At 37.8% G+C, this 12,366-nt stretch overlaps 1 protein-coding gene across 3 annotated transcripts in view; it reads right to left on the reverse strand.

The window, feature by feature from the left end:
* LOC117402504 (protein THEMIS-like) overlaps positions 1–12,366 on the reverse strand; it is a 39,556-nt gene that overhangs the window by 14,777 nt on the left and 12,413 nt on the right. Inside the window, exons 1-2 of one of the 3 annotated variants that reach the window (XM_059024006.1) lie at positions 2,774–2,862; positions 2,407–2,556 (exon numbers count right to left, since the gene is read on the reverse strand). In XM_059024006.1, the coding sequence (XP_058879989.1) occupies positions 2,407–2,556; positions 2,774–2,804 (181 nt within the window). In that variant the 5' untranslated portion in view covers positions 2,805–2,862. Of the gene's footprint in view, positions 1–2,406; positions 2,741–2,773; positions 2,863–12,366 lie in introns of those variants that run through there. The other 2 variants (XM_034003721.3, XM_034003722.3) reach the window with 2 other exon arrangements.

The raw sequence follows: 12,366 nt of genomic DNA on the forward strand, positions 1-12,366 counted from the left end.
CAACAAACAAAGACACACAAAATGGCTGAGAAGAGAAGACCCAAAAAAACACCTTTAAATAAATTGTACACTTGTAATTTTTTTTTGTTTGAAAATGAAAATAGTATTATTTGCACGATCATGCAACTTTTTTTCAAAGTATATATTTTAATAAATTATGTTCCTTTAGGACCAGTGTGACACTGTGTCAGACACTGTCACACTGGTCCCTCCTCCCTCTAGACTTGAGATTGACAGTCGTCACTGGCATATTGGAGCCAGGAGATAATTCCATGCATTTTTCATAAAATAAATATCCATCCCCTGCCCCCCTCCGAATAACGAGCAATAGCAAAATTAATAATCTGAAAAAATGGCCATACTTGTTACAAATACTCATTTTACTCGTACTCAGACACACCCCTAATATATATATTAGTACTGGGACTAACACAGGATTTTCATGTTCGGATATTCGCTCATAATTTAAATATTTGTTCGAATATTCATTCGTTTTTCAAAAAGTAATAAAAACCATTATATTGCTCTGTAAACAGCATAGTAACAGGGGGCATGGCCGTGGCCCCTGTGTGTGCACACCTTTATTTTATAGCAAGACCTTACAATATGTAACACGTGGAAAAATAATAAGTTGTGTAGGACTTACTTTACCCCAGTGAATTAACTACAAAACAAAGAATGGCAAATAACAGTTCAAGTTAAACGTTGTTTTGTTTATTCCCAAAATAAATAGTACATAAAGCTGACAACTGATTTTATTTATTTTTTCCTTTCCTTTATTTATTTTTTCCTTTCCATTTCTTGCCATTTCTTCACAGTAAACAGTAGCCATCGACACGTTTTCATACAGTAATAACATGAGGTTTACTTGTGCCTTTTTGCCAAGCCTCATCCACAAAAGCAAAATGTTTGCTACAAAAGATTTTTCCTGAAATTCTTTGTTTTTGAGAAATGTATAGAATTATACATTTCCATTGGGGTATGTATACTTTTGATGAAAACTGTATGTATGTGTGTATGTATGTATGTATGTATGTATGTATGTATGTATGTATGTATATATATATATATAGAGAGAGAGAGAGAGAGAGAGAGAGAGAGAGAGAGATTAAGATTAAAGAATGTCTTCGCAATGACATAAAACAGTTGTTAGTAATGGAGAATAAACCACACAAAAAAATAAAAGAAAAAAACATTTTCGAGAACTATTTTATGACTTTGTAAAGACATTCTTTAGTGCACCTATTTTATAAAACACTTTGAAATGTGCATGAATGCATTCATGATTTTATATATATATCAGTCAGCCAGTACCGCTGAGGGAGCACAACTGCTTAATTGGTGCAGAGGTGAAGAAATAGACTCTGCCCATGCAGTATTAGTGATTGGTATACCGGAAGGCACCGATATAGCCTTTATTGAAGAAACCATGCACACTATTAAGGTGCTTGGACGCGTGAGAGTAAGAGGGAAAACATTTAATGCCCTTACAAAGAGTTTAATGGTATTGTGTGAGTGCTCTCGAATAGAGATCAGGTCCCCAATGAAGTACTGCCACCTGGTGATCTTGCAGCCTGGACGCTAGTGGTAGCTGATGGAGCAACTATTGATCCTGGTGAAGGTGTTCCAACCTCAAGCTTTCAGGAGAAGCTTACAAAGCTGCTGCAGGAAGAAGGGAATACGTTACCTGAGGCCCAGGCTCTATACCCAGCTGAAGCATTGCAAACCACGTCCCCTGAAGCCATAATTCGTGCAGTTGGAAACGTTTTAGAGAAAACGGCGAAATCACACAACGAGAATAATGCGTATCGGCGGTTACGAACATTCTCAGGAAGCATTCCTACTCCCTCGGGAGAGGAGAGTTTTGATAGTTGGATGGATCAAGTCCATCTCATGGTTCAAGAGTGTGACTGCTCCAGCAGAGCGAAAAGGAAGAGAATTGGGGAGAGCTTGAAAGGACCTGCTTTGGAGATTATTCAAGCAGTGAGGACCACCAACCCTGATGCTAGCCCGATGGACTACCTGGAAGCACTTGAACACACGTTTGGAACCCCCGAGTCTGGTGAGGATCTTTATTTTGCATTCAGATCACTAAGACAACAGCCTGGAGAAAAGCTGTCTGATTTTCTGAGGAGGCTAGAGAGGTCTTTAAAGAAAGTAGTGCTGAAAGGAGGCATTGCGTCAAGCCGCATTGATCTTGTGCGCATTGAACAGTTGTTGCCCCTATATGCTGGCATATAGAACACCTTCTTTGATAAATCCATGTTTTATCAATCTGTATGAGCATTTAGTGTTTAAATGTAATTTTTTTTTAAAAATGTATATATAAACACAGACTTTGCTTTATATTTTACAGGGGAGAAAAATAATATTTGTAATAGTTTTGTTGTATAATACAGTACTTACCTGGGTAGTCTAGAGGTAGCTCAATACACGTGCTGTCTGGACCGTCTTTCTGTATCTCTGCTGATAATTTTGAGATGTTTAAGCCAATAATCTTTATCACTTCACCAGTAGGAAGACAACATTCATTCCCAAACATCTCATACACAGAACCTAAAAAAGAAGTAAAAATAATACAATCTATGAAGAGGTTGGCATAAGATGTATAATGAAGAGCACAAAACAATATAAATCCTCTCAGGCATGTAGTGAAAATGAACAGGAAAGCAAGTAAACAGAAATAGCTCAAAAATAGAAACAGCATGAGGCAACAAGGTTAGATGTACTAAACCAGGGTTGAAAAATCAATAACATAAAAAATTGTAATTACTGATGTTTTGTCCAACCAACAAATGTTGCATAAGAACATTTTTCTCTTGTGTTACAATATCACCAAGGACATCCAGGACAATAACATCCAGAACAATTCAAGATGTAACAAAAAGATGTATAATCTCCACAATAAAATAAAACCAATACAAGTTTACTATTGTTTTCCAGCTTTAAATTCCTTAACCTCCCATTGCATTGTTTTTGACATAGTTCCCTGTGCAGTCTCTGAATTAGTCTATATCAGTCTGGATGAGCTTCAGTCAGGGGTAGAGCCCGGTATTCATTGAAAGCAGTATTTAGAATTCCTAAAATCTATTGTATTGAATTGCAGCAAAATATGATTTTAGTTTTATCAGTGTTTTTTTAAAGAAAAAAAAAGCACACATTTATATTTATTGTAACTGTTCACTGTTTTGGTATTGTCCTGTTCTGGCACAGCATTGGTACGTTCTAATACAGTCTAAATAATGCCAATGCATATCTGTTGGATAAAAACAGCATAAATTAGTGATGATTAAAACAGAGCATATGGTTAATTTTAAATTGTATCAATGAATAAGAACATTATATTAACATTTCCCTAGCAAATACTACAGGTAATTGTGTGTTAAAACTGTTTAATTGAAAGAAATGTAAGGGTTATAACTACTCAATGTTATATTTCTTAAAATATATCAAGCATTTTAGCTTGTGTCATATATATATATATATATATATATATATATATATATATATATATATATATATATATATATATACACGTTAAAGTTACATCTGCAAAAGTATGTATGTTCAATGAAAGTGTCATTCATATCAACTAAATTTTGTTTGTTATCATAAATAAAATACTTTTTTTTTTTTAAGTTTGCAATATAAACCATGTATGGGAATTAAACCCAAGACATGCTTCCAATGCAGCTTGCAATGCAGACGCCCTAGCTTTCACACCACAATGTTTGCCCTGTTTTAAAACATTTGCAAGTAGTATAGCTGTAAAGTTGTAAGATCAGAATCTCAGAATGATGAGATGACTTGGGGGGAAAAAAAAAAAAGAGAATCCTCAGCTGACTTCATCTTTCAAAAGACTTGTTGTTTTCTCACTAATCGTGTTGCACTGACAGTAACACAACATGCTTGCAAACTGAAGGTTACAGTTTCAAATCCCACGGATGCTAGACTTTATATATATATATATATTTTTTTTTTTGCAGGCAAATGTTGCATTTTAAAACAGAAATAAATAATTTAATATAGATGATATAGACGTCAAAATAAATGCGTTCCCTAGTATATTTCCATTTTGACAAAACAAGTTAATTGTCATTAAACTCGGATGTCCTGTAATATACATATGCATGGGTAACAGTGCCTGGAGTCTGCAAAAATCTGCAAACAAAAAAAAAAAAAAAAGGAGAAGGACATTTTGACCTTACTTTGGCAACTTATTTCTCTTATTGTATGATAGGTATTGACTTTTTTTTCTACATTTCACCTAAGAGTGTTGGGAACTGCAAATTAAAAGTGAAATTGTGCTTTTGGCTGATACTTCTGCTGTGCCAATACCCTGAAAACACATAAACTATCCTTGTTGTATAAAGAGTCTGGCAGTTCTCATTGATAACTTGATGCGAGGAACTACCATTCCTCTCAATATAAATATATAGGTTCCATGATGGAATTATGTTAAAGAAAGTAAGAACATTTTACATTTTTGAAGGCGTTCTACATATTTAAACTATTTTACTCAATATGTATTTCAGTGAAAGATACTGTAAATAAATGAACAATTGATACACATTCCAGCAAACAAATATTAAAATATCAAATTCAATACAAAAATAAATATAAACCATATTAACAAAAGTAAAACATTTTCTGCACAATAGAAAAATCTACAATGACACAGTTTAAGGCACAGCATGAGCTGCAGTTTCTATTGTTTGCAATATATATATATATATATATATATATATATCATCCAGTGTTTTCAACTGCAAATTGAATATATATATATATATATATATATATATATATATGTTATTTATTACTTAGCAGATGCCTTATCCAGGGCGACTAACAATTGTTACAAGATATCACATTATTTTTACATACAATTACCCATTTATACAGTTCAAGGGTACAGCAGCAGTGTCCCCCCACCTGGGATTGAACCCACAACCCTCCGGTCAAGAGTCCAGAGCCCTAACCACTACTCCATACTGCTGCCATATATATATATATATATATATATATATATATATATATATATATATATATATATATATATATATATATATATATATATATATAAAGATTATTATATTTTTTAATAACATTTTACTGACGCAGTATATTCATAAAGTGTTACTCAGAGGTTGGAAAAACCATAGTTAAACCTACTGCTGGATGGACTACAATAGACTGCAACATGGGTTAAATTAAGCCACTGCTGGCATGTTGAAATTGAAAAACACTTTTTGAAGACTCATTTTCAAATTTAAACCTCAATTAAAATGGTTTAAATAGAACATTGCACTTCACCTATCAAGTGGACTGACTAAATTTGGAACGCTATTATTAAGACGTAAAAATACATTCAAACGTGAACTTTAGTTGCCTGTCATGGAAATCACGTGAATCGTTCACATTACTAACATAGTGTGAAAAAGCAGGAAGCGGAACAACCTATTTATTAATAAACAACATATTTTATTGAAAAATAAACAGCTAAATGTGAATATTAATATACTGTAAGTAGGGGTGCACAACTGCACGTGACGCAGTTTCTCATAGGTATAGCTATGCAAAAGTGAATCTCCTGTACGTCACATAACGTGCGCATGCGTGGTAAAACCAATGGCGCTGAAGGGATGCACCTTCTCATGCTACACCAGCGCTCCATAGAGGCATCAAACCTCTCAATGTACAACATGTTATATCATAATAATATGCAAACAAACAAAAACTTAAAATAACTGCAAACTGTACCAAACTTTATTTTTTAAAGTTATGTAAAACCTATAGTTTTTGTTTGCTGTCCTGTAGAAAACCCATCAAATTTGATGTAAAATTAACATTTTTGTGTATATGAACAGTTGTATATGCTGTGAAGCTTACCGATTTACAGGATTAAAACTTGAACCTGATGTTGTGAAAAACATAATAAATAAAAACATATTTAACATATTTAAATAAATGTTCCTTCTTATTTTTTCTAGGTTAGATTACTGTAACGCTTTATTCTCTGGACTTACAAGTCATGCTATATCACGTCTACAGCTAGTGCAAAATGCTGCTGCTAGACTGCTAACTAGAACAAAAAAAGGGCTCACATTACACCTGTGTTGGCATCATTGCATTGGCTTCCTGTGCGTTACAGAATTGATTTTAAAATTCTATTACTAGTTTTTAAAGCACTGAATGGACTATCTCCACAATATCTAAATGATATGCTAATTCCTTATCAGCCTGAACACACTCTGAGATCTGCAAATGCTGGCCTTTTATGTATTCCGAGGGTGAATGGTAAAAGGATGGGAGAGGCTGCTTTCTGTTTTAATGCCCCCACACTCTGGAACTCCTTACCCCCTTTTATCAGAGATTCACCTTCAATTGTAATCTTCAAATCTCGATTAAAAACATACCTTTTTAATATAGCTTTTCCATAACATTTGTATGTTTTATTCTGAGTTTTATTGTTACTTCTGTTTCTAATAACTGTACTCTTTTCTTACTGTTTATTATTGTATTTTTGTATTTGTCTGTATGTAAAGCGTTTTGAATTGTATTGTACACGAATTTCGCTATATAAATAAAGGTTTATTATTATTATTATTATGATGATTATTATTATTATATAGACAGACTCATTTTATTTTTATGTAGGTATATTGTATTTAAAAAACATAGTTTAATATTCATCCCTGTGATTCACACACCATTTCCCCAATTCCTCTGTGATTTTGAACAAATTTACCATGACTGCTCCATGATTTTGAATACAAATTTTAATGACAAAATCCCAGCCTATAATATATTCAAGCAATTGTTTTGTAAATATAAAGAGTAGTTTATATATAGAGAACAGTGCACATGTATACATGCATTTCCTTGGCCTAAGGCCATAAATTGAAACCTTCCATCTTTGCGGTAAAACATGTGCTGACTTTAAAAGAAAAGAAAATGTTACTCCGGTAAATGGCTTGCATCTGAAAACCACAGGCTATTAAAGTATTAGACTATACAGTATATTAAGAAAAACAGAAGCACCTCTCATTGTCTCCCGTGCTTTTGAAATTAACTATTTGATTAAATACTGTAGGCCTATAGGGCCATTATAAATGTCACAATTACATACATACTCAACATTTTAGCATTTTTCAGTTGGGTGTGATTGCAAATATTAACAATGTATAAACTGTTTGTAACGTATCAAATTAATGTTCTCACAACTGGGTTATTTTAAGGTGTCATTTAGCAGTTTGGTTCAAGGTGTTTGGTGGTTTTTACATTTTCCACTGGTTAAAGAGATAAAAACCTGCCTATTTAGATGCATCTAAAATATAACACCTCACATTCATGACTATGTACTATTGTTCTGTTACTATCTTGTTATTTTATGAATTTTGAGTTTTACTTTTATTCTGTACACAATATACATGCTGTAACATGTCATACTATTGAATGGCAGCTTCCCTAGGGATGTGTTGTGCTTTCTGGTGGTGGTTTTCTACAAACTTTGCCATTCCCTGGAGACTGTATTGATGTTGGTCTAAACAGCCACATCATTAAGGGACAAGCTGATTGGATGGACACCGACTTTCATGCCCCTTGTGATTGCTGCTGAATGTGAATCAATGGACCATATCCTGCTAACTGTAAACTTGTATCTGATTTTTCTTGTGAAGTTGTGTTATTGCGTTACTAAAAATAACACCCAAAGAACAAAATATCAAGGTCACATTTTCTAGGTCAAGGTCTACCTTTTCACTTCTCAATTACATTTACCCCCTGACAGAGATGTAGACCTAATAATAAGTGTTGTTTCTTACCCATCTTTCACAGGAAAGGGTGAATACCCTAGCTCAGTGGTTCTCAATCTGTGGTCTGTGAGAAAACTCCAGGTGGTCCGCAAACAACTCCCAAAATTCAATTACGCAGTTCTTGCAAAAAACAATTTCAACACAATCACATGTTGTGCTACGAATATTACTAAGCAACGCAACAAATAGTTTGAACCATGTGATATATAATTATAAGATATATATGTAGTCTGCATTTTTCCCCTTTATCTGTTTTCTTTTATTACGGGTGTGTTTATAAATTAATATACAGCCAGCACTCACATATCCGGCCCCATAAAATTTTGACTTTAGTGACGGTTGAACGCGTGTGACGCATATCTGATTATTTCATTTTGGCCCCTTTTTCAGGGATACAATATAAAAATGCACCGCTGAAAGGACTGTGTTTTAAAATAAGTAGGCTTCCATATACAGTGCCTTGCGAAAGTATTCGGCCCCCTTGAACTTTGCGACCTTTTGCCACATTTCAGGCTTCAAACATAAAGATATGAAACTGTAATTTTTTGTGAAGAATCAACAACAAGTGGGACACAATCATGAAGTGGAACGAAATTTATTGGATATTTCAAACTTTTTTAACAAATAAAAAACTGAAAAATTGGGCGTGCAAAATTATTCAGCCCCCTTAAGTTAATACTTTGTAGCGCCACCTTTTGCTGCGATTACAGCTGTAAGTCGCTTGGGGTATGTCTCTATCAGTTTTGCACATCGAGAGACTGACATTTTTGCCCATTCCTCCTTGCAAAACAGCTCGAGCTCAGTGAGGTTGGATGGAGAGCATTTGTGAACAGCAGTTTTCAGTTCTTTCCACAGATTCTCGATTGGATTCAGGTCTGGACTTTGACTTGGCCATTCTAACACCTGGATATGTTTATTTGTGAACCATTCCATTGTAGATTTTGCTTTATGTTTTGGATCATTGTCTTGTTGGAAGACAAATCTCCGTCCCAGTCTCAGGTCTTTTGCAGACTCCATCAGGTTTTCTTCCAGAATGGTCCTGTATTTGGCTCCATCCATCTTCCCATCAATTTTAACCATCTTCCCTGTCCCTGCTGAAGAAAAGCAGGCCCAAACCATGATGCTGCCACCACCATGTTTGACAGTGGGGATGGTGTGTTCAGGGTGATGAGCTGTGTTGCTTTTACGCCAAACATAACGTTTTGCATTGTTGCCAAAAAGTTCGATTTTGGTTTCATCTGACCAGAGCGCCTTCTTCCACATGTTTGGTGTGTCTCCCAGGTGGCTTGTGGCAAACTGTAAACAACACTTTTTATGGATATCTTTAAGAAATGGCTTTCTTCTTGCCACTCTTCCATAAAGGCCAGATTTGTGCAGTATACGACTGATTGTTGTCCTATGGACAGAGTCTCCCACCTCAGCTGTAGATCTCTGCAGTTCATCCAGAGTGATCATGGGCCTCTTGGCTGCATCTCTGATCAGTCTTCTCCTTGTATGAGCTGAAAGTTTAGAGGGACGGCCAGGTCTTGGTAGATTTGCAGTGGTCTGATACTCCTTCCATTTCAATATTATCGCTTGCACAGTGCTCCTTGGGATGTTTAAAGCTTGGGAAATCTTTTTGTATCCAAATCCGGCTTTAAACTTCTCCACAACAGTATCTCGGACCTGCCTGGTGTGTTCCTTGTTCTTCATGATGCTCTCTGCGCTTTAAACGGACCTCTGAGACTATCACAGTGCAGGTGCATTTATACGGAGACTTGATTACACACAGGTGGATTCTATTTATCATCATTAGTCATTTAGGTCAACATTGGATCATTCAGAGATCCTCACTGAACTTCTGGAGAGAGTTTGCTGCACTGAAAGTAAAGGGGCTGAATAATTTTGCACGCCCAATTTTTCAGTTTTTTATTTGTTAAAAAAGTTTGAAATATCCAATAATGTATTGGATATTTCAAACTTTTTTAACAAATAAAAAACTTCCACTTCATGATTGTGTCCCACTTGTTGTTGATTCTTCACAAAAAATTACAGTTTCATATCTTTATGTTTGAAGCCTGAAATGTGGCAAAAGGTCGCAAAGTTCAAGGGGGCCGAATACTTTCGCAAGGCACTGTAGATGTACTGTATTGGTTCCCCTTCAATTCGAAGATGACCACCAACACCATAATTTTGGGATATGCCTGCTTGTCAGGTATTCACTGAGCATTTTATATCAAAGCTGCCGATAGGCCCCTCCGTGGAGTGACGTCCTCGGTCCCGCCTACCATGGCAATAAATAGTCACTGCGCGGAGACATCATCCTCTTTTGCCTTCTCCCGACCAGGTTGGTAAGGTGAGTATAACCTTTTTCCAGTTGTGTGATTGACTCTTGAAGAGCTCTCTCTCTCAATTTTATTACTAGAAGTCGGCTTGCCACTTCCCCGGAATCAGAAACTCGGCAGCTGAAGACTGAGCTAACACTGCACAGCGGCGTTTCATTTAAAAAAATAAAAAATAATAATTATATATATATTTTCAACAGCCTACATCACCTGGCGATGGTAGTCTGCTTCACTACCTTGAAGCTTGCTGCATGTGCTTCTATCTTTTCCTCTGCTTTTTGCAGCTGTTTGAAAGTAAATATTAAGGAACATGATCCTCCAGCGAGACCCAGCTCTGCTGCGTGCCGCTGTTGAATCGAGGACTCTGGGCGACCTCGGCATGCCCCTACAGGTTGTTAGTTAGTATTGTTTTTCTATTAATGTTTACAGTAAAAACAAACAAAAAAAAAAATCCCCTTACACTCCAGCTTGCTTGAGTGTCTGTGTGTACCACTGCCATGCAGTTTAAAAATAAACAAAGAAACAACAACAAGCATGTGCTTCACTCACCCATAAAGGTGGTGTGTAGGTCCAAAAAAACAAGTGTCTCTTTCTTTTTTCTCCCATCTGTAGACTGTACCACCCTGCTGCAATCCACGCGCTGCATGCGATCCAGACGACATCTGAGACTGCTCCACTCCACTGTAAGCTTTGCGCTGCACGGGTTGTGTGACTCCTGGGTGCTCGCCACTGTACACACCGGTTACGCGCTGCACTTCCATGCGGGACGTCATCCCTTTCGAAGGATCACAGTCACATCCGTGAACAACCCTCTCCAGTTCTTGGCTCTCAGAGAAGAAATAGAAACACTGCTTGTCAAACAAGCCATCCGTCTCGTAGAACATACCTCTCAAAGAGAGGGGTTCTACTCGAGATACTTCTTGGTGCCAAAAAAGGACAGCGGCCTTCGCCCCATCCTAGACCTGAGACACCTCAATGGGTTCTTGAGGGAGAGGAGGTTCCAGATGGTCACACATCGCCACATCCTCCAGTCTGTCTGGCCGGGCGACAGAGGAAATATCCAGCGCACAGGAAATATCTCTGCTTCGCCTTTCAGGGCAGCGTCTTTGAGTTTTCTGTGCTGCCATTCGGCCTCTCCTTAGCCCCCTGCACATTTTCAAAGTGCATGAATGCCATCCTAGCTCCCTTGCGGCTGCAAGGAATCACCTGAATTACCTGGATGACTGGTTGATTTGTTCCCAGTCCCAAGAAGGAGCAGTGGCCCACACAGCATCTGTCGAGGCTTGGTATCGCCCTCAACAATGCCAAGGGCCAATTAATACCGGTGCAAATTAATATGATGCACGTCTACCTGTCGGACAACAGAGTAGCTTCCATTTGCAACTGTCTGGTCTTGTTTCAACAACGGTCCACAGTACAATTGGTGTTGTGCCAAAAATTACTGGGTCTGATGGCCGCAGCTTCAGCAGCCATCCAACTGGGGTTACTCCACATGTGCCCACTCCAAGTGTGGCTCAATGACTTTCGGCTACACCTCAAGCGAGACAGACACCGTCAGCTAACCATGTCTCGCCTATGCTGGGAAGCCCTATGTGAAGGAGTGATACACAATTGTCTTCTCGAGGGAAGGTCTTCACCCATCAGAATGGACCCTCAGGTGGTGCAGTGCATTTGGGAACCCTTTGAGGAAGCCCAAGTCGACGTCTTTGCCACGGCAGAGACTAAGGTTCACTAGGCATTGACGCCTTAGCCGACGAGTGGCCCAAGGAGCTTTTGTACGCTTTCCCGCCAGTACCGCTGCTCCCTGCCTTCCTCGAGAGGGTCAGGAGAGACAAGACGGCAGTTCTCCTGGTGACCCCCAGATGACCCAGGAGAATCTGGTTTTCGAGCCTCTGCCAGCTGCTGCAGGGCCAGCCCTGGGAGATTCCGCTCCGCATGGATCTCCACAGTCAGGTGAAGGGCACCCTCTGGCACCCAGAGCTGGTCAGACTCCAACTGTGGGTCTGTCCGCCTTAGGACTCTCAGATGCAGTCGTCAGCACACTGCAGAATGCTAGGGCTTCTTCCACGTGAGTGTTGTACGCTTACAAGTGGAAGTATTTTCAAAACTGGTGCATGACCAGAGGACATGATCCCATCTATTGCCCTATAGCAATTATTTTACAGTTTCTGCAAGATCTGTTAGAGGCAGGTAAATTCCACTCTACATTGAAAGTGTACCTAGCA

The sequence above is a fragment of the Acipenser ruthenus genome, chromosome 5, assembly GCF_902713425.1.
Source record: "Acipenser ruthenus chromosome 5, fAciRut3.2 maternal haplotype, whole genome shotgun sequence".
Classification (NCBI taxonomy): Eukaryota; Metazoa; Chordata; class Actinopteri; order Acipenseriformes; family Acipenseridae; genus Acipenser; species Acipenser ruthenus.